The sequence below is a fragment of the Dipodomys merriami genome, unplaced genomic scaffold, assembly GCF_024711535.1.
Source record: "Dipodomys merriami isolate MVZ:Mamm:240054 unplaced genomic scaffold, mDipMer1.0.p SCAF_14, whole genome shotgun sequence".
Taxonomy (NCBI): domain Eukaryota; kingdom Metazoa; phylum Chordata; class Mammalia; order Rodentia; family Heteromyidae; genus Dipodomys; species Dipodomys merriami.
In genome coordinates, this window is record NW_027202715.1 from 25,764,713 (window position 1) to 25,791,554 (window position 26,842).

General features: G+C 37.8%; 1 protein-coding gene across 1 annotated transcript in view; it reads left to right on the forward strand.

Annotated features, from left to right (window-relative positions):
- Ank3 (ankyrin 3) overlaps positions 1–26,842 on the forward strand; it is a 557,851-nt gene that overhangs the window by 41,520 nt on the left and 489,489 nt on the right. Inside the window, exon 2 of the mRNA XM_070021046.1 lies at positions 25,863–25,901. Within this exon, the coding sequence (XP_069877147.1) occupies positions 25,863–25,901 (39 nt within the window). The remainder of the gene's footprint in view (positions 1–25,862; positions 25,902–26,842) is intronic.

Sequence of the window (26,842 nt, forward strand, 5' to 3'; positions counted from 1 at the left end):
ACATTCTACATCCAAATGATAGTAAGACCGTCCCAGAAGTCCCAGACAGCACCCCCTACTTAAAGCCAGTTGGCTAGACTTTAGTCACATGGACTTGTTTTATTTGAGGCAAAGTATAACATCACTGGTGCCTCCTCTGAGCCCTCGTTGCTCGTTGTGTATATTTCTTCAGTCCTATTTATTCCATCTTATCCTAATTGCTTGTTTATGCTTCTATCTCTCCAGCTAGCCTCATTTCCTTCAGGGGAGGAATTGTGTATCATTCCTCTTTGATTTTCTAACCTAAAACAGCACCTGGCAGAGACAAGCCATTTAATAAATGTTTGTTGAATTAGATTAAAAAAAAAAGTATGAACTAGCTGAGCACACCCTGTAATCCTAGCTACTAGGCCACTCAGGAAGCTGAGATCCAGAAGATCATGATTCAAAGCCAGTCTAGGCAGAAATGACTGTGAGACACCATCTCTAAAATAACTAGGATTAAGTTTTAAAAAAGCAGGGTTGGAGGTGTGGTTCAAATGGTAGCATGCCAGCTGAGCAAGCAAGGCTTGCTCAGTCAAACCCTACTACCGGCAATAATAATAAAAAGTAATAAGAGTGTGTGTGTCACATCCCTGTAACTTAGGAATAAATGCATGTTGTGGCAGGTGGTCAGCAGACTGTATCACAAATGGAATTTCCCTGGTGTGTTTAAAGGCAAGGTGAAACATGGCCATATAACACAAATGGTTATATGCTTTCTGGTCCTGACAGAAGATGACTTCTGATGGGAAAGTCTGAAAGCAGAGTCCAGTGAAGAGCCTGTTGGCCTTCCCTAGATGAACAGCAGGGGTGGATCTAAGTTATATGTAGGAATTAAAATCTGCAAGTGTTGGTCATAAGAAAAGCTTGAGGAAAAGGGTGGCATGGGAATTAAGAATGACATTCCTGTTCCTGTTTGAGCAACTACAGTGTGTGTGTGGGTGCAAGGGAGGGAGGAGGAGTCTGTTGTAGGAATAATTAAGCTGTTTTTGAGCATGGTAGGGCTGAGAGGTTAGGAGTGAGTTGAGAAAGCAATAAGAACTATTTTAGCAGTTCCAAAGGCAGACCAGAATCTCTTGGGTTTATAGCCATAGAGAAGTTTAAAAATCAACATGGGAGAGATTGTAGCAAGAAAAACTAGAAGGGCCAGTGCCGACCCCCAAAGGACTATAATATTTGGGGATTGGATAGGCAAGGAAATATCAACAGAAAGAAGTGAATGGTAGCCAGGGAAAACCTATATGCATTACTATGGAAACTGAGACAGGGATTGCTTTGAGACAGAGCTTGTCCATTATCCAAGGCTGCTGCAAGGCTAAGATTTGATCAGAAAGGCATCTGTCAGACCTGGAAAGTGGAGGTCATTGGTGACTTTGATCAGAACCTGTCAGTGGAGTACTGGGAATGGAGGCCATGGAACAGGCAAAAGTGTCAGTGTGACCTCAGAGCACCTCTGAGGAACTGAGCTGAGTGTTCATCATGGTAAGAAACCAATACTCCATGAGATAATCAGGAGGCGCAGAATGGAGCCCATCAAATGGGTTTAAGCAGCAGCCTGGTGGAATGGATTTGAAGACTGGCTTTGGGAGCATTACTGGTTGTTACATTATTGAACACTGAGCTTCTAGGTCAACAAAGGTGGTAAGGAAGCTTCTCCCGGCCCTGCCCTGCCCTTCCCAGTACCTCACAAACACCATTAGTTCAATCAGGGCATGAAAAGAGAAAAACCTGTTGGACATGTATGCAGAGACAGCAAGGGTCTCACCATTTCACCTCCTTCACAAAATCAGGAGATGACAATAAACACTTGCTGATACCCAGAGCCATCAAAATGTTAGTTCTTGTGTTTGAAGAGTTTTTAAAGGATCTTGAATAAAACTTGGTGGTATCAAGCTGAGCTTGGGCTATGTGTACCTGCTTGAGAACTTTAATTTTTACTTTCCAGTGAAAGATTCCAGTGTTCTTTCCACATTTCTCCCATCCAGTAGGAATGAGTAAAACCTGGCACCTGGCATGCACCTGGCAGCAAAAAGAGCCCACCTCTTCATGTCAGTGACATGGAAATGGCCCATCAGATCTGTACGTTGTATAGCTGGTACTTATTTATGTCTATGAGTTGGTTGGCCCCTGTGTTTTGCTGTGTCCTTTAAGTGCTATAATCAGTGTAGCACTGCTGTGGTCCTGGTCCTATGAATAGTTGCTTCCTAAATAGTTCTTACATTTCAGGGGCACCTTCACTACTCAGAATCTCAATTTTCTAATGAGTAATTGGGGGAGAGGGCAGACCAGACTTAAGTTAGACCCACAATCTGATGAGTTATTTCTAGCATCTGTGGATATTCCAGCCTGCTGTGGATGGAGAGAAGAACTTGCATTCTTTGAGCTTCCTTTTCCCTCATCTTCGGGAGCGAGAAGAGGTTACGTAGAGTAGATCAAAAGAGCAGGATGGTGCATCTTCCCCTCCCCGTCATCTCCCCATGAGTGATTTGTTTTGTTTCTCCCTAGAATCTACCCATGAGAGAAAATACTGGTTCATGCCACTTAACTCGATTGTGTGGTTGTCTTAAAGTTTTTTTTTCCTTTTCTTTGAGTATAAAAGTAATTAAGGCATCTTATAATTTTTCTCATTTTATATTCTTGTTAAGCAACATCTTGCGGTATCTCTGGACTAGGACATATTTTGACTTCAGCTAGAAACTAATGCCTCCTATGGTATTTCCTTGAGCATTATCATGTATGACAGGAAGCAACTATGCAATTATTTTTGAAAATAATTAACAGGTACTATAGTCAGTAGAAGTAATTGTTAGAATTTTTAAGTTTATGCTTTTACATGAACCTTGGGGTCAAATTTTTTTTCTTTAGGATTTAGTTTTATTGTAACTCATGAATACTCTGCTACCACTTTGGGCTACAGCAGGTTCTTTGGAGCTAATTTATTCTGCTTTCTCTGTGCTTTGAAACTTTAAATGGCTAACTTTGCAGGAAGCAAGCTTACATGGGAACCATCTGGTCTATCAAGGTGACCGCTTTTCAACCATTTGATTAAATGTTTCTTTCTCGAAAGTTCTTTGCTATCTTTATATGTACATTGATACTTTATCTGGTATACTATTTCCTACCTTTGATTTAAGACAAGGTCATTGCTTTTCAGCTTTTGGCTTCTTGTTTTATAGAACATGCATAATTATAAATTCATGCCATAATAAAACAGCTGTTATACTTGGCTCTAACTTCATCATTTTAGTAGGAAAATAATTGACATTAAGCTATTCACCTTTACTATTACTTTGAAACAGTTAGAGACTCTTGCAAACACTGGATAGGATTTTAGGCTGAGTTGGTGCTGGGGTTGTACTGACTCACGGGTCTTACTTCTACCTTCCCTGATGAGCAGGCTGGTGGGAGCTTCTTGAATGGAGAAGTTTTAGACTGCAGTTAGATTTCCATGAGGCTGCTTTGTTATCTCTCATAAGACAGGCAAATGGAAGGAGAAGAAGAGCCATCCACTAGAAGGCAGATGACCTAAGATCCATTTGATCTTGAATGAGTCTTTTTTTGTCTTTCTTGTTTAATTTCTTTTGCCAAATGGTAGGATCTGCTCTGCTCTAATTGCCTCCCTGCTTCCTGTAAAATCAGAAAGTCCTGTGGGAAAAGACTTTCTGTATTAATTTGGAGAAATGGGTTAACAGGCCATCCAGGGAAGATGAAAGAATTGGAATAATTTACATTGAGTGACAGTATTACCATTTCAGAGGGTTTTCCATGAAAGTCTCATAGAAGCCTTACAAAACCACTATGAAGTAGGAAGAAATGCTATTATTCCACAGACCTGGGAATAATAAGGAAACTGAGGGCTCGGGCCCTTACTGAAATCACAGGTTAGGGAGACTCAGGTTTGAGACCTCAGAGCCTACCCTCTGGGGTAGGCTCAGAGTCACTTCCTCTGGCTTTCTTCCCATGCTCCTAGAAGTTAGGGAAGTTATGGCTGTCAGCTTCACTGGCCTACCATGATTGGCTATGTGTTGTCTCCCTTTTCAGCTGAACCTTGTGAAAGAAAAGGTACTGAGGTTAAAGAGAGCAGGGCTTAGGAATCTTTCCTTTTAGCCAGAGCTTCAACCAGGAGCCATCTCAGTGACGTCTCTCTTTTTCTCTCTCTCTGCCCTCTCCTAATGACTGTTTTATGACAATCAGCAACTTTTTCTCCCTATAATGCTGTAGTAGCCTCTCAGATCAGAAGCTTGGAAGACCACTAGCTCTGGCAATGCTCGGCCTGACTGGTTTCCCTGAGTAGATTGTTCTTCAGGACTTTTGAAGGACTTTAAGTAAGGCTTGTTTGCAGAACTCACGAGGTCTTACACAGGTGTTTCTGTAAATACCAAGGGGCCAAATGAATAAAACATAGAGGAAAGTCCCAGACTGGATTAATGGTTTATCCTAAATGCCACGTTAGTAGTGGCCTGTATGTCCTCTAAGTATGTATATATCCATTAATCAGACAGCCTTTGAGAACCAAATGTCTGTTAGACTCAGTTTTAGAGACTCAAGAGGCTGTATCAAATCAAGCAGGAGCTTAAATTTCTCTTTCTGTTTATAAAACATAGATATGAGCATTTGCTAGGAATTAGTTGCTGATAGTGTTTGTTCTAATTAGAGCTTGCTTGAGGAAACTGACAGTACATTTTCCAGATTGTCTTAAAGAATGATTCAAAGTATACGCTATGAAGTTACTGATGATAAACATACACTAATCTTTTAGATTGAAATATATCAGTGGGACAGTTGAAAACATTTTTTTGTGTGTGTTTCTTTCCAGTAGATTTCTACCATTAAAATTGTCTACACATAGCATTATCTTAACTTTTTGGTTCTTTTTGTTGTTTTTATAGTAAAGGTGATGTACAGAGGGGTTACAGTTATATAAGTCAGGTAATGAGTACATTTCTTTTTGAACAGTCACCTCTTCCCTAGTTTTCTCCCAGTTTTTCTCTCTCCCACGTTATATAGTTCATTTTTAATATAGTGTCTAGTGAGTATCACTGCTGTATTAGTTCACCCACATTAGTCCCACATTTCAGTGCTTTATCTTACCCTCCCCAAAGCAGATAAATTTACATATAAGACAAAGGGTACAGAAATCAAAATCAGCGATAAAAGGGGAAAAACAGGAAAATAAAACCTCACAGAGTTAGATTAAAAAAAAACCTCTTGTTTCCATTTCATGGAGTTCATTTTGATAAGTATCATTTTGTATGATCATATGCACATAGCCATCCAGCTCTTGTGGTCCTCTCCTAAGAATATTCTCCTTTGGTCTCACTGTGTGAATGTTTAGAATCCTGTTTAATTTATCATGTCTAATTTCTTGTCTTTTACTATCCATTGGATTTACTTGTAGATTTATAGGCATATTCTAATTATTGAAAATGTAGGAAACCTATGTTTCTTTGGGTCTGGCTAAGCATTTTTTTAAAGAATTTTTTTTCCAAAAAAACATAAGACGTAATATCAGTCACACATTAAAAAGCGTATACAAAATGTTTATAATTTGTCTAGAATTTATATTCTCTTAGTACATACTTTAACTGAAACTGATATCATACAAGAATACCACTGATTTCCACTCTTGACAGCCTCGTGTATCACTATAGAGCTAAGGTTAGGTCTTGACAACATGGTTCAAATTCCAGTCTGATTTGAAGGACAAAAGTACACGCTGGTATTAGAGTCAGCTCAGGAACTGAGGTCCAAGAGTTAACCATGCTTTTGTGTCTTCAGTGAGCCAGAAGGAGGATGAGGGTGCCCAGGGGCTCTTAGCAGGTGGCAGGACCTCCTTCCTATGGACCTGGTTCCGGGATGTCTATTCTTGCTACATCTGGAAACAGAATGTTGACCATTGTCTGGGAAGTGCTTTCTATCTTTTCAGTCTGCAAAGCTGCACACAGTGAGTAGGCCTTTCCCATTTAAGGAGTTCAGAATACAAAGTTAAGAGACAATAGAAAAGCTGGGCACTCTTAGCTACTCAGCAGGCTGAGATCGGAGGGTCATTGTTTGAAGCCAGCCCCGGTGGTAAAGTCTGAGAAACTTATCCCCAGCAAATCAGCACAAAGCCAGAAGTTTTAGAGTGCCATCCTTGAGCAAAATAGCTAAGTGAGTGCACCCTGGCCCTGAGTTCAAGTTTCAGTTCTCTCTCTCTCTCTCTCTTTCTCTCTCTCTCTCTCTCTCTCTCTCTCTCTCTCTCTCTCTCTCTCTCTCTCTGTCTCTCTCTCTGTCTCTGTCTCTCTCTCTCTCTGTCTCTCTCTCTGTCACTCTCTCTGTCTCTGTCTCTCTGTCTTTGTCTCTGTCTCTGTCTCTCTCTTTTATGATAGTATCTCTTGCCTGGCTGGGGTTGGATGGTGTGGGGCAGGCCGGATACCACTGTCCAATTAATCTGCATCTCTAGTGTATTGAATAGTGCCCCCCAATAGATTTTATTTATTGATTGATTGATTTGTCGGTTGTGGGGCCTGAACTCTGGGCCTGGGCTCAGCTCTTCAGCTCAAGGCTAGCACTCTACCACTTGAGCCATAGCGCCACTTCTGGCTTTTTTTTCTGCTTATGTGGTGCTGAGGAATCGAATCCAGGGCCTCATGCATGCAAGGCAAGCACTCTACCACTGAGCCACCTTCCCAGCCCCTCCCATAGATTTTTTTTTTTTTAGCAAATATTGGCCATATTTATGTAGAACTATGTGCACTGAAAAAAAATGCTTCAGGGCTTGTATGTGTATGAGCATCAGAGGATAGGAAGATGATAGGATTTCTGTTTTGAAGCAACTCAAAGCTGGCTCTACAAACAGCTGTTGTCCAATCTGAAAAAGATGTCATGCAAGAGGTGTAAACCACAAGTCCAAGAAAGACAGAAGGAAAAGCATTTGTATTTATATAATATTCTTCAATGACACTTAGTTTGATGAAAAGACAGATTACTGATTAAGGTACTACAGTAAGCAACAAATCCTAAAATTTTTAGCAGGTAGAGGATTTGAGGATATTTTCTCTTCTTAGGTGCAAAGCTGCTTGGAAACAAAAGGTGCCCTTTACGACATTCCTTGCTACTTTGCATCCCTGTTTAAAGCTTTCTAGGTCTTAATTTTCTTAGTGTAGAATGCATTCGTTTTGGTTTCTTTTTGGTTTCTTTTTCTTACTCTCACCCTCAGCACACTGATTTTAAACTTATAATAACACATTGTAGCACAAGGTACAGCCTTTTCCCATCCATTTTATATGAAAGCCATTATGGTGTTTTCCAAAAAGCCAAATAATCGTTATTTTCTTGGGTTTTGCCAGCAGAGAAGTGATGTGGTCATACAAACCCCCTTGTAGATAACAATGATTTTAAAAAATTCATTTGTCACCATCTTAGGTATCTTAACTGATGACTGAGCTTGGGCACAATTGTGGATAGTAAAGGTCCATGTACAGGTAAAGGTCTGTTACACCGCCTCACCTAGGAATTTGTCTTGTTATTTATTTGTGCTAACTTAGCACCTGCTCACAGAGAGAACACTTTACTCATCCTCATCTTCCACCGTGCCTATTTACCAAGAGGCTTTGAAGCAGACGTGGGCAAACTGTTTTGTAAAGGGCCAGGCTTTGGGCGGGGGACATTACTTTTTGTCACAACTCAGTTCTGCCATCATAGAGTGACTACAGAAAGTTCCTACATGAACAGATTGTATTCCAACAGAATTTTCTTCACAAAGATAGCTAGCTAGCTGGATTTGGCCCTGGGACATTGTTTAGTGATTGCTGCCTTAAAGTATAGTTTTAGCAAACTATTTCACATTTGTAACAGTCAGATACAATACTACTGTATTGCAATAACAAATAAGCCCAGGATGTCAGTGCTTCTGTATGCCAAAGTTTATTATTATTATCTTTCTTATACTTCTTGGGCAGTGGGAATTGGCAGGACATTTCTGTTTTTTTTTTTTTTTTTTTCTGTCATGGGGCTTGAACTCTGGGCCTGGGTATTGTCCCTCAGCATTTCAGCTCAAGGCAAGCGCTCTACCCCTTGAGCCACAGCGCCACTTCCGGCCTTTTCTGCTAATGTGGTGCTGAGGAATTGAACCCAGGGCCTCATGCATGTGAGGCAAGCACCCTACCACTGAGCCACCTTCCCAGCCCTTCTGTTCATTCTTGATACTCAACTCCTTCTAAGCATGTACTTCCTGACAGCAAAGAAATGGAAAGGTGACAGATCAGGAACTGTCCCTTAAAGCTTCTCCCTCAGGGTGACAGATTTCCTTGGTGGGGACAGATCCTGCGGTCACAGCTAACTTCAAAGGGAGCAGGAAGATTGATTCCTCCATTGCACTTGGAAAGAAAACAAATGGAATTGTCATGTGTTGCTTCAGGACGGGATCATGTTCTGAGATATGCATCCTTAGATGATTTTATCATTGTGCAAATACCATAAAGTGTGTGTACACCATCCTAGCTGGCAGAGATCAACCTCTCGAGTTGGCTTCTTGATATAGTCAAGAGACATGGTAAGTATGAGATGGGAAGCTCTGCCAGTATAACGTGGCATTCGGTTTTGTAGCAACCCTTTTCTGTTTTTAATAAGTAGAAGAATATATTTGATGAAAAGTATAAAAGGATCAAGGTGCCAATGGTTCACACCTGTAACACTAGCTACTTTGGAGGCTGACCACTGAGGATCATGATTTGAAGCCAGCCTGGGCCAGAAAAACTGTGAGACTCTTATCTCCAATTAACCACACACACATGTACACACACACACACACACACACACACACACACACACACACACACACACACACACACACACACACACACACACACACACACACACACACACACACACACACACACACACACACACACACACACACACACACACAGAAGCAGAGATGAGACCCAAGTGGTAGAATGTCAGCCTTGAGTGAAAAAGCTAAGGGATAATGCCCAGGTATTGAGTTTAATACCTCTCTAATACCAGCACAAAATTTATATATATTATATTATTATATAAAAATATATATCAGGGTGAATACAGAAACCAGTAACAGTGATATATCATCATTATCATCTGTTACATAATGTACACATTTTATATGCTGTATTTTGGTGTGATAGTGGCTCTGGAGGTTTTTTTTACACCAGCATTGCCATGAATAATGAGTAATACTTTGAACCACATGGCAGTAGTTACCCAGTTGGAACAACTAGCTGTACATCTCAAAGATGTATTTTTTAAAATGTCTTAAACTGAAGAGATTTCCCATTAGCTATTGTTTTTGAAGCAATTTGCTGACTTTGATAAACTTTTCTATTCCTATTGCTGCTTTTCATCTTACCACACTTGTCTAGGATATTATGGGAAATGTGATTCTTCTAGAAATATTAAGATATTGCTATGCTTTAATAAGTTAAATGATCACTAGGGTAAAAATCACACTATTGACGGTGAAAGAACCATAGTAGTTGTACAAAGGGGTTTCAATTCAACATGTTTGTTTATAAGTACAACGCATCTTGCTCCGTCTCACCCCTCATATTGTTCTCCATTTCTTCAAACCCTGTGCATGCCCTCAAGTTACCTGGTTCCATTTTCACATATGTACACTGAATATTATGACTGTATTCCCCCTCCCTCCCTCCTACTTTTCTTCTGCCTTCCCTCCTCTTGACTATTTTTATTAGACTCTAGATGGTGATGTGGGTGCCAGCTTTTTTGTTTTGTTTTTTAATTTTTTATTGCTTATTGTTTTTATAAAGGTGATATACAGAGGCGTTGCAGTTACATAAGTCAGGTAATGAGTACATTTTTTGGGACAATGTCACCTGTTCTCTCTGTGGGTGCCATCTTGATGGTGGGAATGGCCAGTGGCTCAGTTGTGGTTTATTTTGTGCTCTTCCTCTAGGTGGTACTCTTGGAAGAACATATGCCAGACAAGAGAGATCCAAAAAGCAAACTTTCATCCTTTAATTCTAGTGTATCTTAAAACTGTAAAACGAGAGCAGCTGGGTCCAGTCATTCTATGCAAGAACTAGCCTGGAACTAACATTTCCTAAGGAAAGATCTGAGTCCCATTACCTTTCATAATGTGTAGAACCAGAAGAATATATATATATATATATATATATATATATATATACACACACACACACACACACACACACACACACACACACACATATACATATACACACATATACATCTATCTATCTGTCTGTCTGTCTGTCTGTCTGTCTGTCTGTCTGTCTGTCTGTCTGTCTGTCTGTCTGTCTGTCTTTCTATCTGTCTATCCATACTTAAGGTTGTCTGGACTCTGGCCAACACCCATAGTAAATTCTCCTTGTTTGGGAGAAGTTGGAAGAACTTAGAAACAGGTAGAAGGAGGTATGTGCAATGAGAGGAGTAACATTTTAAGATAAAAAATAAACCCCCATTCCCCCCACCTCAAAGCAAACTTTGTTTCTTTAAAATTTATGAGTTACTCAGATTTCTGAAAAGAGGCTTTCAGTTAACAGGGGAAAGTTTTAACTCTATCTGTAACCAAAAAAGAAAAAAAAAAAAGAACTTGAAACACTTCATTTCTAAATCTCCCCTTGTCCAACTGATAATTTTGAGAAGTAATCAGGATATAATTTGTCTTCTCTAAGTCCATACAGTATGCTATACAAGTTTTTCAAAGAGCAGGTTGTTTTAAATTTTACCTTTTTAGACATAAGAAGTTAGATTTTATTTAAATTTATCTGGCTTTATAGCATCTAAGTATTATTATGTCTACTTTTTATTAAATATCATTTGTTAACTATGTTATTCTCCTGTAGCAATTGTGTTAGCCCATGATATGACTTAAACATGCACAGGCCAAGATGCATTTTATACAGAAACTGCTATGTTAAATGGCAAAACAAAAATTCAATATATATGCTAAAATTAAGAAAAGTAAGGGAAGGGGTGAGTCAGATGGGTAGATGAGTGCTTTGTTGTATGGAAAGTCTTTTGTACAATTACTTAAAGATAATAAAAGTATTTTTATTTTAAATCTGCCAAAGGAAAATCTACATAGTAGCCAGCAGATGGCAGTGTGGCGTTGTACTTGAAATAAAGTTTTGCAAAGTACATTGTATTGCAGCTGCAATCTGCCATTATTAAGGCAAAATGACTTCTTAGTTCATTTAGGATTTTAATCAACAACCAGATGGCTTTAAGTGAGTTCTGAGCAAGCAATTTCTCCTTTGCTTATAACCTATGTTATATCATCTTCGGTGTCTTAGCTTTGCCTGTAGTTAGCAAACCTCCTGAGGTTAGGAATAACACTAACCTGTTTCTCTCCTGTTGACGTTGATCAATTGATCAGGAATATTTTAGGTTAAAAATGACCCAAATGGTTTAGTGTTATTATGCTTCCTATTCAAATTAGTCATAAAAGGTCCTGTGTAATCCAAAGATACATAGGCATGCAACAAATGTAAATAAGCTCTATTGGACCAGACTGTTTAACATATGAGCCTAGCTCTGCTCCTACCTCATCTGTCTTCTTTGCTTTCAGCCACACTTGATGCAAGTGTTATCTGCCTACCCTTGTCTACACTTCTGGCCGACCATCTCTGCCATCCACTTCAGTCTGCCTTCTGCTCAGTCCACCAAACAGGTTTTTGGGTTGTTTTTTTTCCCCCCAGCATTTCTATCAGTGGCTATTGTGATTTAAACCTAATTATACTTACAAATATCTCTATAAAGCCTACAGTGTGATTCATCATTAGTTACTCTAACTTTAGACAGTGTTATTTGAATACAATCATTACGTTACTATGTAAAGACTAGTACTACAAGTGCTTGCTTCTAATTTTCAGAACTTTAGAGTATTCCAAAAAAAACTCAGTTTAAATGAAGTTACTTTTGTAAAATGTGTAACAGTGCCCATATTACTTAGAATGGTAGGATTATTGAAAAGTGATATTGTTTTTCTTCTTGTTTTAGGATGACTGGGATTTCTGAAATATTACTGTACATGAAGTCTATGGCAGGTTTCGTTAGCTTTGCAAATGGGAAAACCACATGGATATTTTTAAGCCATTCAGCAAAGAAAGGACATTAAATTGAGTAAAAATTTTAGCTAGCCACTGCAAAGGGGCTCTCCAACAGCACTATTTATTTATTTTTCTATTTTGAACAGAGAGATATTGCTAAATTCTGAATTTTTTTTTTTTGGTGGGTGGTAGAGGAAAGAAAGACCCTGTGCTTGGGACTGTGCTGTTACTGCTCTTTCCTCCTTCTCCTCTTCTTCCTCTTCCTCCAACTCCTCCTCCCCCTCTTCTTTCTTTTTTATTTTTCTTTTTGCAATATGTCTATTTTCTATTATAAATTAGTTTGACAGGGCCCTTATAACATTCTTGACAGTTCTTTATATATAAAGGTATGTTATTTTGTGCCAATGTCGGTATTTGAATTATTTTATCTAAGATCAGAGATTAATATCTTTTCTTTATTCAATAAATGTGACATATAGGTAATATACTAAAACACATATATCATAGTTAATGGAAACTTTAATCAATTAAAAAATAACCCAAAACAGAATGCAAACAATGGATGCATCTTATTTTTGATCCCATCTGCTATTCTTCTTTTGATTTGAGAATTGAATCCATTAATATTTAGGGTTGTTATAGACCTGTGTCATGTTTCCTGCCATTTCCTTGACTTCCTGTTTTTTGTTTATTTCCTGTGTTTACTAAATTGATCTCCTCGTGATTTTTGTCTGGTATATTTCTTAGATTTTGATTGTTTTCTTCAGATTGTATTTGTATTCTTCCCTTTAGAAAGAGGAAAAAAAAATCAAACAGTTTTTGATAAGTCACTCCACGGCTCCACATGGCAACACCTAACAGACACATTTTAAATCTCAGCTTCTTTTTTCTTTGCAGCTTTCACACTGGCGTTCTCAGCTTTATAATGTTGTATATTTTCTAAAAGCAATGTCTTAGTATTCATTAAACTCTTCTTCTTCCTCACTCTGGACTAAGGGTTGGGGTTCCCTGGGTAATAATCATCTCCGAAGTGTTCCATTTAGGCCCCACAATCAACCCATGGACTTTATCCATCATGGGGGCTCCTGCCTTGGACAGTGTCCTAGGGCTTGAATCTTTGCTCTTGTCTTAAAACTGGTTTTCTTATGTTCAATATCTTCTCCAGAAAGGGCTTTTTTTTTAAAAAAAACAAAACAAAACAACCTTACTTTTTGGCTTAGAATATTTCAAGATCTTCATTGCTTAGGAATGAAGTCCCAAAGGCTTAATTCTATGCTGTAGATTCTGCCCGGGTCTTGAGCCATCATGAGCTGGGCTTGCTCATTCGGTGTCCTTCAGCTGTCATGGCCTCTAGTCCACAAAGCCATGGCCATCTGCCTGCCAGAATTGGATCCTGCTGTTCTCTCTGCCTGGTGTTTTTTCTCCCTTTGCCTGCCCAGAGACAGTTTGATGCCACTTCCTCACAAATTCCTTCCCCGTCCTCACAATTGAAAGGGATCTTGATTCTCTGATGAGGTCTCATTTCATGTTACATTTATTTATTTCATACTATTTATCCCAACTGTAATGTAGTGCAATTCTGTGCAGCCATTGTTTCCTTCTAGTACATTAAATATCACAGTGGGGACTGGCTGCTGGTTCTTTGCTTGTATCCTAGATCTTAGCCAATAAGGCTAATAAGACCAATAAGGCTGGCACCCATATGCACCCAGAAAACACCTTAGCAATGTCAGGGACAGTTTATTCTCACTTTGAGAACTTAGCTTTAAATTGTGATAGATGATGTATTCACTTATTAGGCAACTTTGATGAGCTTTAGTTAAAAACAAAAAAAAATATCATTCCAAGAAATCAATTTGAAATTGTTTCCTGAGAATGAACTTTTTAGAATGGATAGTCTATTTTAGAGAAGTGGCTTGGATTTTGAAGGAGAAGATACTTAAAAATCAAGTTTTTATAAATAAATTTTGAGTGAAGAATATGTACCAAGTTTTATTTTGCTTTTGCTAATGGCAAATAACTGTGAATAATATAAATTGGATGTCAAAAGAGAAATTTCAAAATTGGGTATTGAAAATATCATCCCATTTCTACACTCCAGTTACATCATTCAATTTTTATATAATATGTATTGAATATAATAACTGCATTTGAGAGGGGATGGAGAAAGATGGAGGGGAATGATGGAAAGGGTGACAATGGTCAAAATGCATTGTACTCATAACCTGACTTCTAGAATTGAAAACCTTTTGTGCAACTACTTAACAAATATAAATATTAAAAAATAATATTAGGGATGATTTTGAGTTAGAATGTATAAGATTTAAAAACACATGTCTAGAAATCCCTAAAATTAAGGGGAAAGGCATAAAGAATTTGTGTGCAGGTCTTATCATTTCACTGTAATTATGAGTTTAGTCTTAATCAACTCTATAGACTATAATTACTACTAAAAATAATACACCTGAGTTTTATGTCTAAATCTGAACACCAAGAAAGAACAGCAGTGACTCATGATTTTTCAAAAACAAACAAATAAAGCAATCTGTAATTCAGGCTATAATCCAGGAACATTTTTATTCTAAGCCAACTTCTTGGATAGCCTTTCTTATTGATTTTCAAATTCTCCCTCTGCACAGCAAATAATGAATACCTTTCTGCTATATGACTCATGATTACACTTCTCTGTAAGGTACATACTCTTTTCCATTATCTAACATAAGAGAGGAGGAAGAGAGACGAGTGGAAAGGATCAGGGTGTGACTATAATCTCATTGCCAGGAATAGTGTAACCAACCCCATAGACCAAGCTGCAATGGAAGAACTCTCTTGTGGTGGTAATTAGCCACATAATCTTTTTGATGTCATTTTTGCCCAATAGATAATGTGATGCTTCAAACTATAATTATGCCTTCATTTGACTCAGAATAATTTTAAAACCATTTGGTTTTAGAAATATATTTATTTACTCAGAAACTCATATAACATGGAGGGAAAAAAGTCTTGATACCCTTGTAATGGAAACAGAAATACTTGGAAACAATCTCACTTTCTTTTTTTTTTTTTTTTGGTCAGTTATGGGGCTTGAACTCAGGGCCTGGGTGCTGCCTCTGAACTTTTCTGCTCTACCACTTTGAGCCACAGCACCACTTCCAGTTTTCTGATGGTTAATTGGAGATAAGAATCTCATGGACTTCCCTGCCCTGTCAGGCTTTGAATTGCAATCCTCTGATCTCTGCCTCCGGAGTAGGTAGGATTACAGGCTTGAGCCACCAGCGCTGAGCTTGGAAACATTTTTTTTTTTCATGCTACATGAAAATATTTTAAGAAGTAAACAGAAATATATTTTAAGGGCTGAAATAACTAAAAGCATTGGTTTGGGTAGATGCCAGGTTCTCCTTATTTTGTGATGTAGTGTTTTCAAAGTGGGAATTTTGAGGGTTTTTTTCCCCTTCATTTATTTAGTGTGCAGTTCTCACATGGAATTTAACCTTTTTTTTTTTTTTTTTTTTTTTTTCTGGTGCTGGGGCTTGAACTAGGGCCTGGGCCCTCTCCCTGTGCTTTCCTTTCATTGTGCAAGGCTAGAGCTCTACCATTTGAGCCACATTACCACTTCTGGCTTTTTCTGAGTAGTTTATTGGAAATAAGAGTCTCACGGCCTTTCGTGCCCAGGCTGTTTGAACCTTGATCCTCAAATTTCAGCCTGCTCAATAGCTAGGATTCCAGGTATGAGCTACTGGTGCCGAGCGTGGAATATGATCATAAATGTGCTGTGTTTTATCCTTTTAGGAGTCATGCTAAGTGATTATTTTTAACTACTATTATGATGATGGCATTATTTTGCATATCTGCTAAAACTGGATTTAGTTAAGGTACAGGTCACGTTTCTGTTAAAACTTTTTTTGTGTGTGTTAAACTCAGTGTGAATAATAGTAAACTTTTTTTGGAGGATGATAGTAACATTTGAATTCAGGGCCTCAAACTTGTTGGGTAGGAATATTACTGCTGACCTAGACCTGCAGCTCCTTATAATATGCTGGTTATTTTGGAAATAAAGTCTTGCTTCTTGATTAGGTGTATACCTGGATGGTGATCTGTCTATTTGAATCTTCCCATTAGACCTTGATCATAGAACCTATTATAGCTGGAATAAGAGGTTTCCCCCACCCCTCCCAATACACCTAGCTTCTTCTGTTGAGATGAAGTCTTGTAGACTTTTATGAACGGGCTGACATGGAACTATGATTCTCTGAATCTCAGCTTCTCATGTAGCTAGAATAACAGGCATTTGACATTGCTTCCAACTCTCAGCTGACATGGGGTCTCATGACCTTTTCTGTCTGAAGTGAACTGAATCCTTCCCATCTCAGTCTCTAAAACAGTATTTCAGGCATGAGTCAACAGCACCTAGCTAATATTAAGTTCTTCATTTTATCTTAACTACATTGGAGCTTGACTATACAAAGATTTGTATGTGGAAATACCAAGTAGAAATGTTAACTTAAGGATACAGGTGGACCCATTGCAACAATGAGATGTACAAGATGTTATGTTGAAAAACAAACTTTACAACTTTGGCGGGGAAGGGGCGGGGATGTAGGTGGTGGGGTGGGGGGAGATGGGAAGGGGTGGGAAGGGGAAACAAAGGAGGAGGCAACAATGCTTGATAAGAAATGTACTCATTACCTTGCCCATGTAATTGTAACCCCTCTGTATGGTATTTTCACAATTAAAAAAAAAAAGACATGTTAACTCAAAAATAGAATATTCAAAAATTTCCACAGTTGAGAAGTGAAAAAAAATTCAGTTGAGAAGTAAACATTTACTACTAAAGTAAACATGTACTATGGGGTTTTAAACAAAAGGGATAGCACCATATATCTTATGCTTTCCTAACTCTTACATTTTATTTAGGTTTTGATAACAGTTGAGATTTTTTTTTTTAAAGGCAAATGTTTTGAACTCCCTTGACTTATTCTATAATACGATATGTAAGTGCTGTCCTCTAAGTGGATCAAAATAGCCTGAAAACATAATTAAAGGGTTGGTGTCTTGCTGGTCATAGGAGTAGCTTGGTTTTCATCTAAATGAATATGTAGTGTATTCATTATAAAGCAATGTTAGCAACTTTTTTTTTTAAGCTCCCTTTGTTGAACTGAGTGTCTTGTGTAGTGGGTATATGGCAGGAAGCTGTCCTCAGGGAAAGCAAAGATCAGAACCCTAAAAGTTGGCTTCTCCCTCCCTATGGGCCTCTTCTGCTATAACACCTTCATATTAGATTCCTGGGCTAGGACACTAGATTCCAAGGCATGTGATCATAGCAAGGCCTGAGTTGTGACACTGTTTTGATAGAAGAGTCTGGGTTTGTTTTGTACGTTTCATATCAGTGGGTACCAATCAATCAAGTAGAATCAATTATTTATAAGGATATCTATGACTATCAATTGGGGAAATGTTTACTGGGTAAACCAGTATTACACAAAACCCTATTTTCTCCCTATTCCCTCTCAATCTCCCAAACCTGGGGTAAACACATGGGAGACACAATCGATGCCCCTTGTACCTACATACTGAATGACCTCTTGTATGAACTTGCATCAGCAAATCCTGCTTTCTGTACTTCCCAAATACATCTCATTTATGTCTACTTGCTGCTGGATGTGCCCTGTTATCTTTCCAGGTGTACGATCTGTCCCTTGTGTCCATTTAGTGGTTACAACATGTCCCGCTCCTATCAGGGCTCCCTTTGGTCTTGCTTCTCTCTAAGTTCATATCCTGCTATTTGTCTGCATTTTCTGCGCTTCTGCCCACTGATCTGTGGGCTTTGGTCAGCACATAGACCTCTTTCCTACATTAGGGTTTCCTCTCTTCCTGATTGCTCATCTCCTTCCATGGCTGGCACTTTTGCAGCATGAAAACCTCATGTCTCAAGTCACTGTGCCTTCTTTCCTTCTGCAGGGATGACCTATACCCTGATGCACATTAGCCCAGCTCTTCCCACAAATCCTTTTGTATCCCTTCAGTAGTTTTGTGGTCTGCAGCCCTCTTTGATTACTGCTTATTTCCACATGTTTGCTGGTAGCACATAAATGTTATGAATGCCAGTCTTGGCAGCATAGTAGGTGCTCAGTAAACAACTGTCCATCAACTAGTTTATAATATGCAAACATTTTTATATGATCTTTATGATTAGCTCCAATGGTTGAAAATGCAAATATAAAGAGGAACTTTGTAGTTCTTTTTCTTTAGCTATGACAATGCATTTAATTATTTTTCCTGATGCTGGTAGATATCAGCACATTTTGTAGCAAATTGGCAGTGAAGAGGAGGTAGATATCATGTTCTCTGACAGATAAGAAACTGGCACTTGGATTAAATGACTTGTGCAAATTCACAGGCTGGTAAATGACACAGTAAGAATCATAGACACTTTCCTATCTTAAATATAACATATTTCTTTGGCAAAAGAGAGCCTAAGGCTATCCTAGGTAACACAGCTAGATTCTTGAAAGGAATACAAGCTAGGAAAGTAAAATAAAATAAAGTTAATCAAAAAGAATAAAACTGAAACATGAATGCTTTTGGATTGCTTGTGGGGGTCACATTACTTTGTAGAATGTTATTTATCTGCAACTGGTGAAATATATCCATTTTGATTAAAAATTGTGCATTAGAAATGTGAATTGTGTATTTTGCATTTGTTACCACATTGACATAAACTGTTTAAAGGACCATAGTGTTAGGTTATTATTTTTTTTTCAGAAAAGGTCTCAGATATGTCTGCTATATCTTCTAGGGGATAGACTTGAATACTGATTTTGTTTGTCAAATATAAAAAGGCATCTATAACATTGTAATAAATGTTACATGAGCTTTTTAGTCTCTAGACATCACCTTTTTGACTCTCTGTTGCTGTGGGTTTCATTAGTATTCCATGGAGCCTGGGTTGCCATAGAAAATGTGTGGTTGTAGAGGCGTTGCCATGACAACAGTCCGCCATTATGTATTTTTCAACATCAGCTAGCTGGAGATGATAGTGAATCTGAACAGTATTTATTTAGGAATGCAGTAATATAAAATAAAACAAACAGAAAATATCTTATTTATCTCCACCAGACATTTTAAATATGATGTTACTTACCTTTATTCAAATAAATTAAACAGAGATGAAAGCTACTCTAAGAAGCTAGGTCTTTAGCAGCCATTTAACATGTTCTCTAGAGACACTAAAATTTTTAATTGCTTTAAATGTTTGACATGCACATGAATTCCCATGTATTAAAGCTCCTCATCAAATAAGCATAAGTTTTTGTTTCCAGAGTCGTGTTCATGACCTTGAACATTGTAGTACCTGTGAAAAGGAAGGACTGGTTTTTGTCTTTGAAATAAAACTCACAAATAAAGAAAATCACCTGGTGACTCATTGTTCAATGCACCTTTTCAAAAAAGGCAGAGAGAAAAAAAAAGCAGAGAAATGATCTTTCCCGCAGTGAAATGGCAAATCCCTAGGTTGAAGAGAAGTTTAAAATGTATAATTGAAAACATTTTGATATACCCTTTAGCGACCTTTTTGCAGTTCCTAACTGGAAAGGTTAGACATCTTAGATCCAATTTGCTGAGTGGTTATGACAACATCTTTTTTACTTACCCCAGTGGCAAAAATAATAGCGCATCATTCTATGAGGGTAAAAATATAGAATGTGATTTGTGGACAATTGATATATCTATAGTGAAGGTTCAAAGAAAGATGACAAAACTTTCAAATTGGGGTTGAGAGCGATGGGAGAGAGAACCATGGAAGGGGGGACATTGATCAAGGTACATTGTACTCATCAATTGACTTGTTGAATTGAAACCCTTTCGTACAAACTACTTGAAGAGAATAAAACATTTATTCATTCACCACTGGAGTTTTGTATTCTGTCTTTTGGTTTTCTTTTTTCAATTGCCAAGCCTTCCTCAGACGTTGGAGCTGGTTTGGAACTCCTTGGTTTTATTTTCTTGAAGCCATGTGGTGTGAGGGCTCATCAACAGTCTTATTCTGAAACTGGGTTTTCTCAGGGATTATGTAAAGAAATCTCCTTGTACAGCAGAGCAGATGCTCAAGACGGAATCATGGGGTCATAGCCAAGTGCTTCTGAGCAGAATATGTGAACTGCTCCTGGGTATCCAGGAGAAATGGAGAGAAAACACAAAAGCTACCAGCATATTAGCAGGCACAGCTTGCATAGAGGAGGTAGGTTGGGTTTGATAGGAAGTATTTAAAAAACTGATTTTCTAATCCAGTAACCTCTTCTAATCAACTAACCATTAATAAGAAGTAGCTTCAAGTGAAATTGACATGTAAACCCTCAATTGCCAAATTCTGGGTTTCCTCAAATGATATTAACCCATAACGACAATTGACATATGCTCCTTACTTATGGTTTTACAGATAAGAAAATGGGTAACTTAGTGAAAACTATCAATCTGGGATAGGAGGATTATGTTCAGAACTGAAACCACTGGTAGTTACTGAATTGAGGATTTATTGTTGAGGATACATTCACAATATTATTGTCTTTCTTTTATTTGGCACAAGGTTATCTGCCGGCAGTAGGCTAAAAAGTGTGTGGGCCCCAAGCCTGGACTCAGCAGTAGACCAGCTGGGTGGGTTGTCGTCTTCTTCTTCCTTCGTCTTCTTCGTCTTCTTCTTCGTCTTCTTCTTCGTCTTCTTCTTCGTCTTCTTCTTCTTCTTCTTCTTCTTCTTCTTCTTCTTCTTCTTCTTCTTCTTCTTCTTCTTCTTCTTCTTCTTCTTCTTCTTCTTCTTTCTCTCCTCCTCCTCCTCCTCCTCCTCCTCCTCCTCCTCCTCCTCCTCCTCCTCCTCCTCCTCCTCCTCCTCCTCCTCCTCCTCCTCCTTCTCCTCCTCCTTCTTCTTCTTCTCCTCCTCCTTCTCCTCCTCCTTCTTCTTCTTCTCCTCCTCCTCCTCCTCCTCCTCCTCCTCTTCCTCCTCCTCCTCCTCCTCCTCCTCCTCCTCCTCCTCCTCCTCCTCCTCCTCCTTCTTTCTTCTTCTTCTTGTGAGAATACCGTACAGAGGGGTTACAATTACATGGGCAAGATAACAAGTACATTTCTTTTTTTTTCACTTTTTAAAATTTTATTTTATTTAAAAGTACTATACAGAGTGGTTACAGTTACATGAGTAAGGTACATTACTTGTTCAAGATTGTTACCCACGCCATTGTTGTTCAGTGAGTACATTTCTTATCAAGCATTGTTGCCTCCTCTTTGTTTCCCCTTCCCATCCCTTCCCATACTCCCCCCTTCCCCTCACCCGGTCCTCCCCCCACCAAAGTTGTAAAGTTTGTTTTTCAACATAACGACTTGTACATCTCATTGTTGCAATGGGTCCACCTGTATCCCTAGTTAAACGATTTGTTTTTTCCTTTCCCCTCCACAAATTATACCAACATCAAATACAGTGAAAGCATGGGTTATACCGTGGGGATGGAACATACAAAGCAACAAAAAAATCATCTTATAAATATGTTAGAAACAATTGCATGAAAGGAAAAAAAACAAAGAAACATTTGAATACTTATCTTGAGGTTCATTCCCCTAACATCAACTTATCTGACCTTTTCTGCTTGACTCAGACATATACTAGTTATTGCAAATAAGGGAAACCATGGGACCTATGTTTTTTTGGACCTGGCTTACTTCACTTAATATAAATTTTCTTAATAGAGACCCAGAAACACAACAAATCAAAGAAAGTTTGGACAAATGAGATTGCATGAAATTGCAGAGCTTCTACTTGGCAAAGGACATAGCTTGCAAGATCAATAGAAAGCCCACGGATTGGGAGAAGATCTTCACTAGCCATAGAACAGACAAGGGTCTCATATCTAAAATATACCTGGAACTTAAAAAATTAAATTCCCAACAACAAATCTTCAAAGAAACAACTCCCCAATAAATAAGTGGTCTAAAGACTTAAAGAGAAACTTCTCTGAAGAGGAAAGAAGGATGGCCAATAGACACATGAAGAAATGTTCAACCTAGCCATAAAAGAAATGCAAATCAAAACAACATTGAGATACCACCTTACCCCAGTTAGAATGGCTATAATCAAGAACTCTAATAACAACAGATGCTGGATGGGATGTGGACAGAAGAGAACCCTGCTGCATTGTTGGTGGGAGTGTAAACTTGTTCAACCACTTTGGAAAGCAGTATAGAGGTTCCTCAAAAGATTCCACATAGAACTCCCTTTTGACCCAGCAATCCCACTTTTGGGCATTTGTCCAAATGTTTACAAACAAGATCACACTAAAGCTACCAGCACAACTATGTTTATTGCAGTATTATTTACCATAGCTAAGATACGGAACCAACCCTGATGTCCCTCAGTAGATGAATGGATTAAGAAAATGTGGTATATATACACAATGGAATTCTATGCCTCCATCAGAAAGAATGACATTGCCCCATTTGTTAGGAAATGGAAAGACTTGGAAAACTAGCTGGGTTTTAATCCTGGATTGATTCTTCACTGGCTCTATGCTCTTGGAAAAGTTAATTGGCTTCTGTGGGCCATATTTTTCTCTTTTGTACAGTGAGGACAATAACCCTGTTTTCATTGTATTTGATGTCGGTGCCCTGCATCTTGTATATTCTAATTTGGGGAGGGGATGGGAAAAAAACTAAATGTGTAAATAGGGATACAAAACAAAATGCTTAAATAGGGATACAGGTTGACCCATTGTAACAATGAGATGCACAAGACACTATGTTGAAAAATGAACTTTACAATTTAAGCGGGGGAAGGGGGGAAGTGTAGTTGTAGAGTGGGAAGGAAGGGATGGTAGGGGAAAAACAAAGGAGGAGGTAACAATGCTTGATAGGAAATGTACTCATTACCTTGCTCATGTAACTGTAACCCCTCTGTACACTATTTTTATAATTAAAAACATATATAAAAAGAAATTCTCTCCCCCCCCCAAAATGACAGAAATTCTCCCTTGTATGGCTAATGCATGCTAATTAAATGAACCTTCCCCCCCCCCCCCAAAAAATAACCGTAGCTATGCTATAGGTTGTTATGAGGGTTAAATGCATTTCCATTTCTATTATACTCTTTGGGAATGGGTCTGGTTCACAGAAAGTGACATTCAAGGCTATTTCAATTAAAGTGAAGACTGGAGGAAGTCACCTTATCACAGGGCAATCTCCTGACTAAATCAAATATTCATTCATGTCAGAGTAGTCACACACACAAAAGTTCCAAAATAACGAGCTTGTATCAGTTTTTTCTTGGGTGTATTTAAAATTGTTACCATATTAGTGGCCTTTTGCACTGAATATCAAGTGCTCATTTGCGCAGAAGCCTACTCAGCAAGAATTCATTAACTTTATTTCTTTTTTGTTGATGTGGTACCAAGGAATCTAACCCAGGGTCTCATGTATGCTAAAGAAGCATTCCACCACAAAGCCATTACTCCCTGCCCCTTTATTACTTTTAATCTTTATGATTTTTCAGTCCTGGTATCTTCATTCTCCTCCTTCCTCTATTATTATAGATAATGGGGTCAAATGGATTTTGTTGTCAAGATGTATTATCTCTCTTTACCTGCACTTCTTTCTTCTTGATACACTTTGAGTAGAAGATATCCTTATTTCTAAGTATTGTGGCTTGATTTGATACTTTCTCGACATGGTTCGATTCCTTTAATTGCTGCGAGTCAAGCATTGTGAATTTAAGTTGGATATTACAGTGATCCATAGCTCTAATTCAAACTTTCTTGGCTCTGCTTTTGTATGCTGGTATGGCCTTAGACTGAATATGTCATTTCTATGCAGTGTCTTCAAGCTTTTCTATGTTTTCATCTTTTGTGCCTACCTCTAAATTTGGTAAGTTCCAAGGCTCTGTTCTTCAGCTTTCCTGTCTTTTCTAAGTTTCCAGTTTCACACCAGCTCTTCTACACTACACTGAATTCTGCTTCCATTAACAATAAACCACAAACTAAAGGTAAAATGATGATGTATTGGGAGGTGAGGGGATTGAGGGTCAAGTAAAAGAAAATATAAGTATCTATATAATTGATGTTTGGACTGAGAAAGAACTTTCCATGCATAGAAATCCTAGAAGACACCATAAAATAAATGATTGATCTGTTTGGCACACAAAACTTAAACTTCTGAACTCCAAAAGCCATTATAAACCAAACCTAAATGCAAACAGACTGTGAAGCCAACTGAAAATGCTTATATAATTATGGAAGACGAGTTTTTAATATCCTAATTTTATAAAGATCTCTCACAAATCCATAAGAAAACCACAAACTTCCTAAGTACTCAGAAGTTCTACAAAGGATAATTACCATAACATTTTAAAATTGCTCACCTATAATAAAACTATATTATAATTTTTATAATCCATAACACAAATACGAATTTTTCTTTATAATTTTTATAATCTATAACACAAATACCAATTTTTCTTTAAGTACCTGTTATGATTTTTTCTGTTTTCTGTACTTTTTGTGTTTTATTAAATGAATACACATTAACCTTAAAAAGTTATTACAGTTGCTATTTTAGAAGTTGTGAAATATAATGAAAAAATGTGGCTTGAACATCCAAAAAATGTTAATATTTTAGAAATGTTAATATTTTATTTTCCTTTATTAAAAACTTGAATGGGAACTTGAAATGACAAATGTAATTATTTATGACTTGAGAGTGGGCTTAAAAACCTGATGAAATATTTTGTGGTATCCATTTGTACAGTCCATCTTGATGGGGCCAGACTATGTTCAAGCATTAACTGTAATGTCGAATATTACTTTATATCCTGCATGTGTAAACTTTGATACTGGTTGGATACAGCCTCTTGCATGTATTACCATATTTGATTTATCTTATTTATTGTATTTTTATTTTTTGTGGGTTGTGGGGGCTGAACTCTGGGCCTGGGCGCTGTCCCTCAGCTCTTCAGCTCAAGGCTAGCACCCTACCAGTTGAGTCACAGCATCACTTCTGGCTCTTTTCTGCTTATGTGGTGCTGAGGAATTGAATCCAGGGCTTCATGCATGTGAGGCAAGCACTCTACCACTGAGCCAACTTTCCAGCCCTATTACCATATTTTAATAAGCAACAAGCTAAATGTATTTCTTACCGCAGCATGATAGCATTTTGTAAAACCATAAGTCAGCTTTACTCTTCATCTTAAGTGGATCTGTAGTTTTCTATTTTGAGCTTGTAATGATATAGAAACCATCTCATGTCGTTTCTTACACAGTGAAGCTCTTAGGTTTTACATGCCTTGCTATTCTGGCCCTTGGTAAGCAATACTTATGGTAATGAAGCTTCAAGAAAATGGCTCTCTTATAATAGTGTGAAAGAACCTGGTACAGGAAACTGTTTTCCTGTGTCAGCTTTATTACACAGAGAAAGTATGTTTACATTATCTTTATTATAGTGCTTACATTTGCATCTCATTGATCTCATATTCATTTGAAGTTCAGGACCATACTTGTTTTGTTTGTTTGTTTAGCACAACTTCTCTATAATTTTTTTCAGATGTTCTTGATTTTCTGTGTATGCTTCTCTTGATTCTGTACATATCTGAGCATTTCCTGAAGACATGCTTTACAATGCTCTATCCTCTTTTTCTGCGGGTCTTTTTTTTTTTAAGGTGTTTTCTATGTTTTCAAGGCTAGCAATAATTTGTGTTTGTAAGTGGTTGTTATGGTAAATAGAAGACATTCTTTTATGTTTGCTAAATGTTTGCTTCTTTTTATTTTTTAGGATGATTTTGGATCCTATTGTTCTCGAAGCTCTAGAAAGGTAATGGAAACAAATACTTAAACATTATTTTCTGTGTAAAAGTTTCCTATGTTTACTTTGATGAAACACATCAACTTATTTATAAGAGATGATACTTTTAATACATCTACTAGCATTTGAAAACAGTTGGAAAGCTTTATAGTTTTGTCTAGTGGGGCCTTTTGGTCAACTGGATATATGCTGCTGAAAGATTATATTCTTGGGATAGTTTGCTGTGTTTCATATCTGGTCATTAGTTTGAGCCTTGCTGAAAACCCTTGGTATTTGGCTTATCTCATAAGAACATTCTCTACTATTTGAAGAGAGATGATAGTAGCCTATTCATTTTCAAGTATTTACTTCTAGTTCTGGCACTGGGACAGTCAATGTAATGCTTTTAATAGTGAATCATCACCTTTTGCTGTGATAAGCTCACATGTGTGCCTTACCTTGAGATGTGTTCTGCTCAGTGGGTTTTGCAAGCAACCTTTCCTTTCATACTGACACAGGAAAATGCTGCAACTCCTCCCTCTGCTGCCAGTCTTCTAAGAGTCCTCAGCATGCATCTCTCCATACACTCAGAACATCCACTTACTCTTCTGTTGTTAGCATGGGAAACATCTGTTCTTTTCAGCTAGTAGGATAAAGGTTAAGACAGAGTGTATTGTAATGTCAGCTCTACTCTTTTCATGTTTAGGATGAACTAAGTGAAACTGTCATTGTGACATTTTAAAAAATACAATTATTTTGTGTCATTAAATCTTTAATTAACTTTAAATTCTAACTCCTCTCTGTCGACATTTATTTATGCTTCTGTAACATATTCACCACCCAGTCCTTTGAAATATAGGCATGCTTGAATTATCTCCTAGAGTGATGTCTTTTATTGTTATTGTTCAGTGAATGACAGAGCAATACTCATTTTTTTAATGAACCACTCATAAGGATGGTAATGAAGTCTA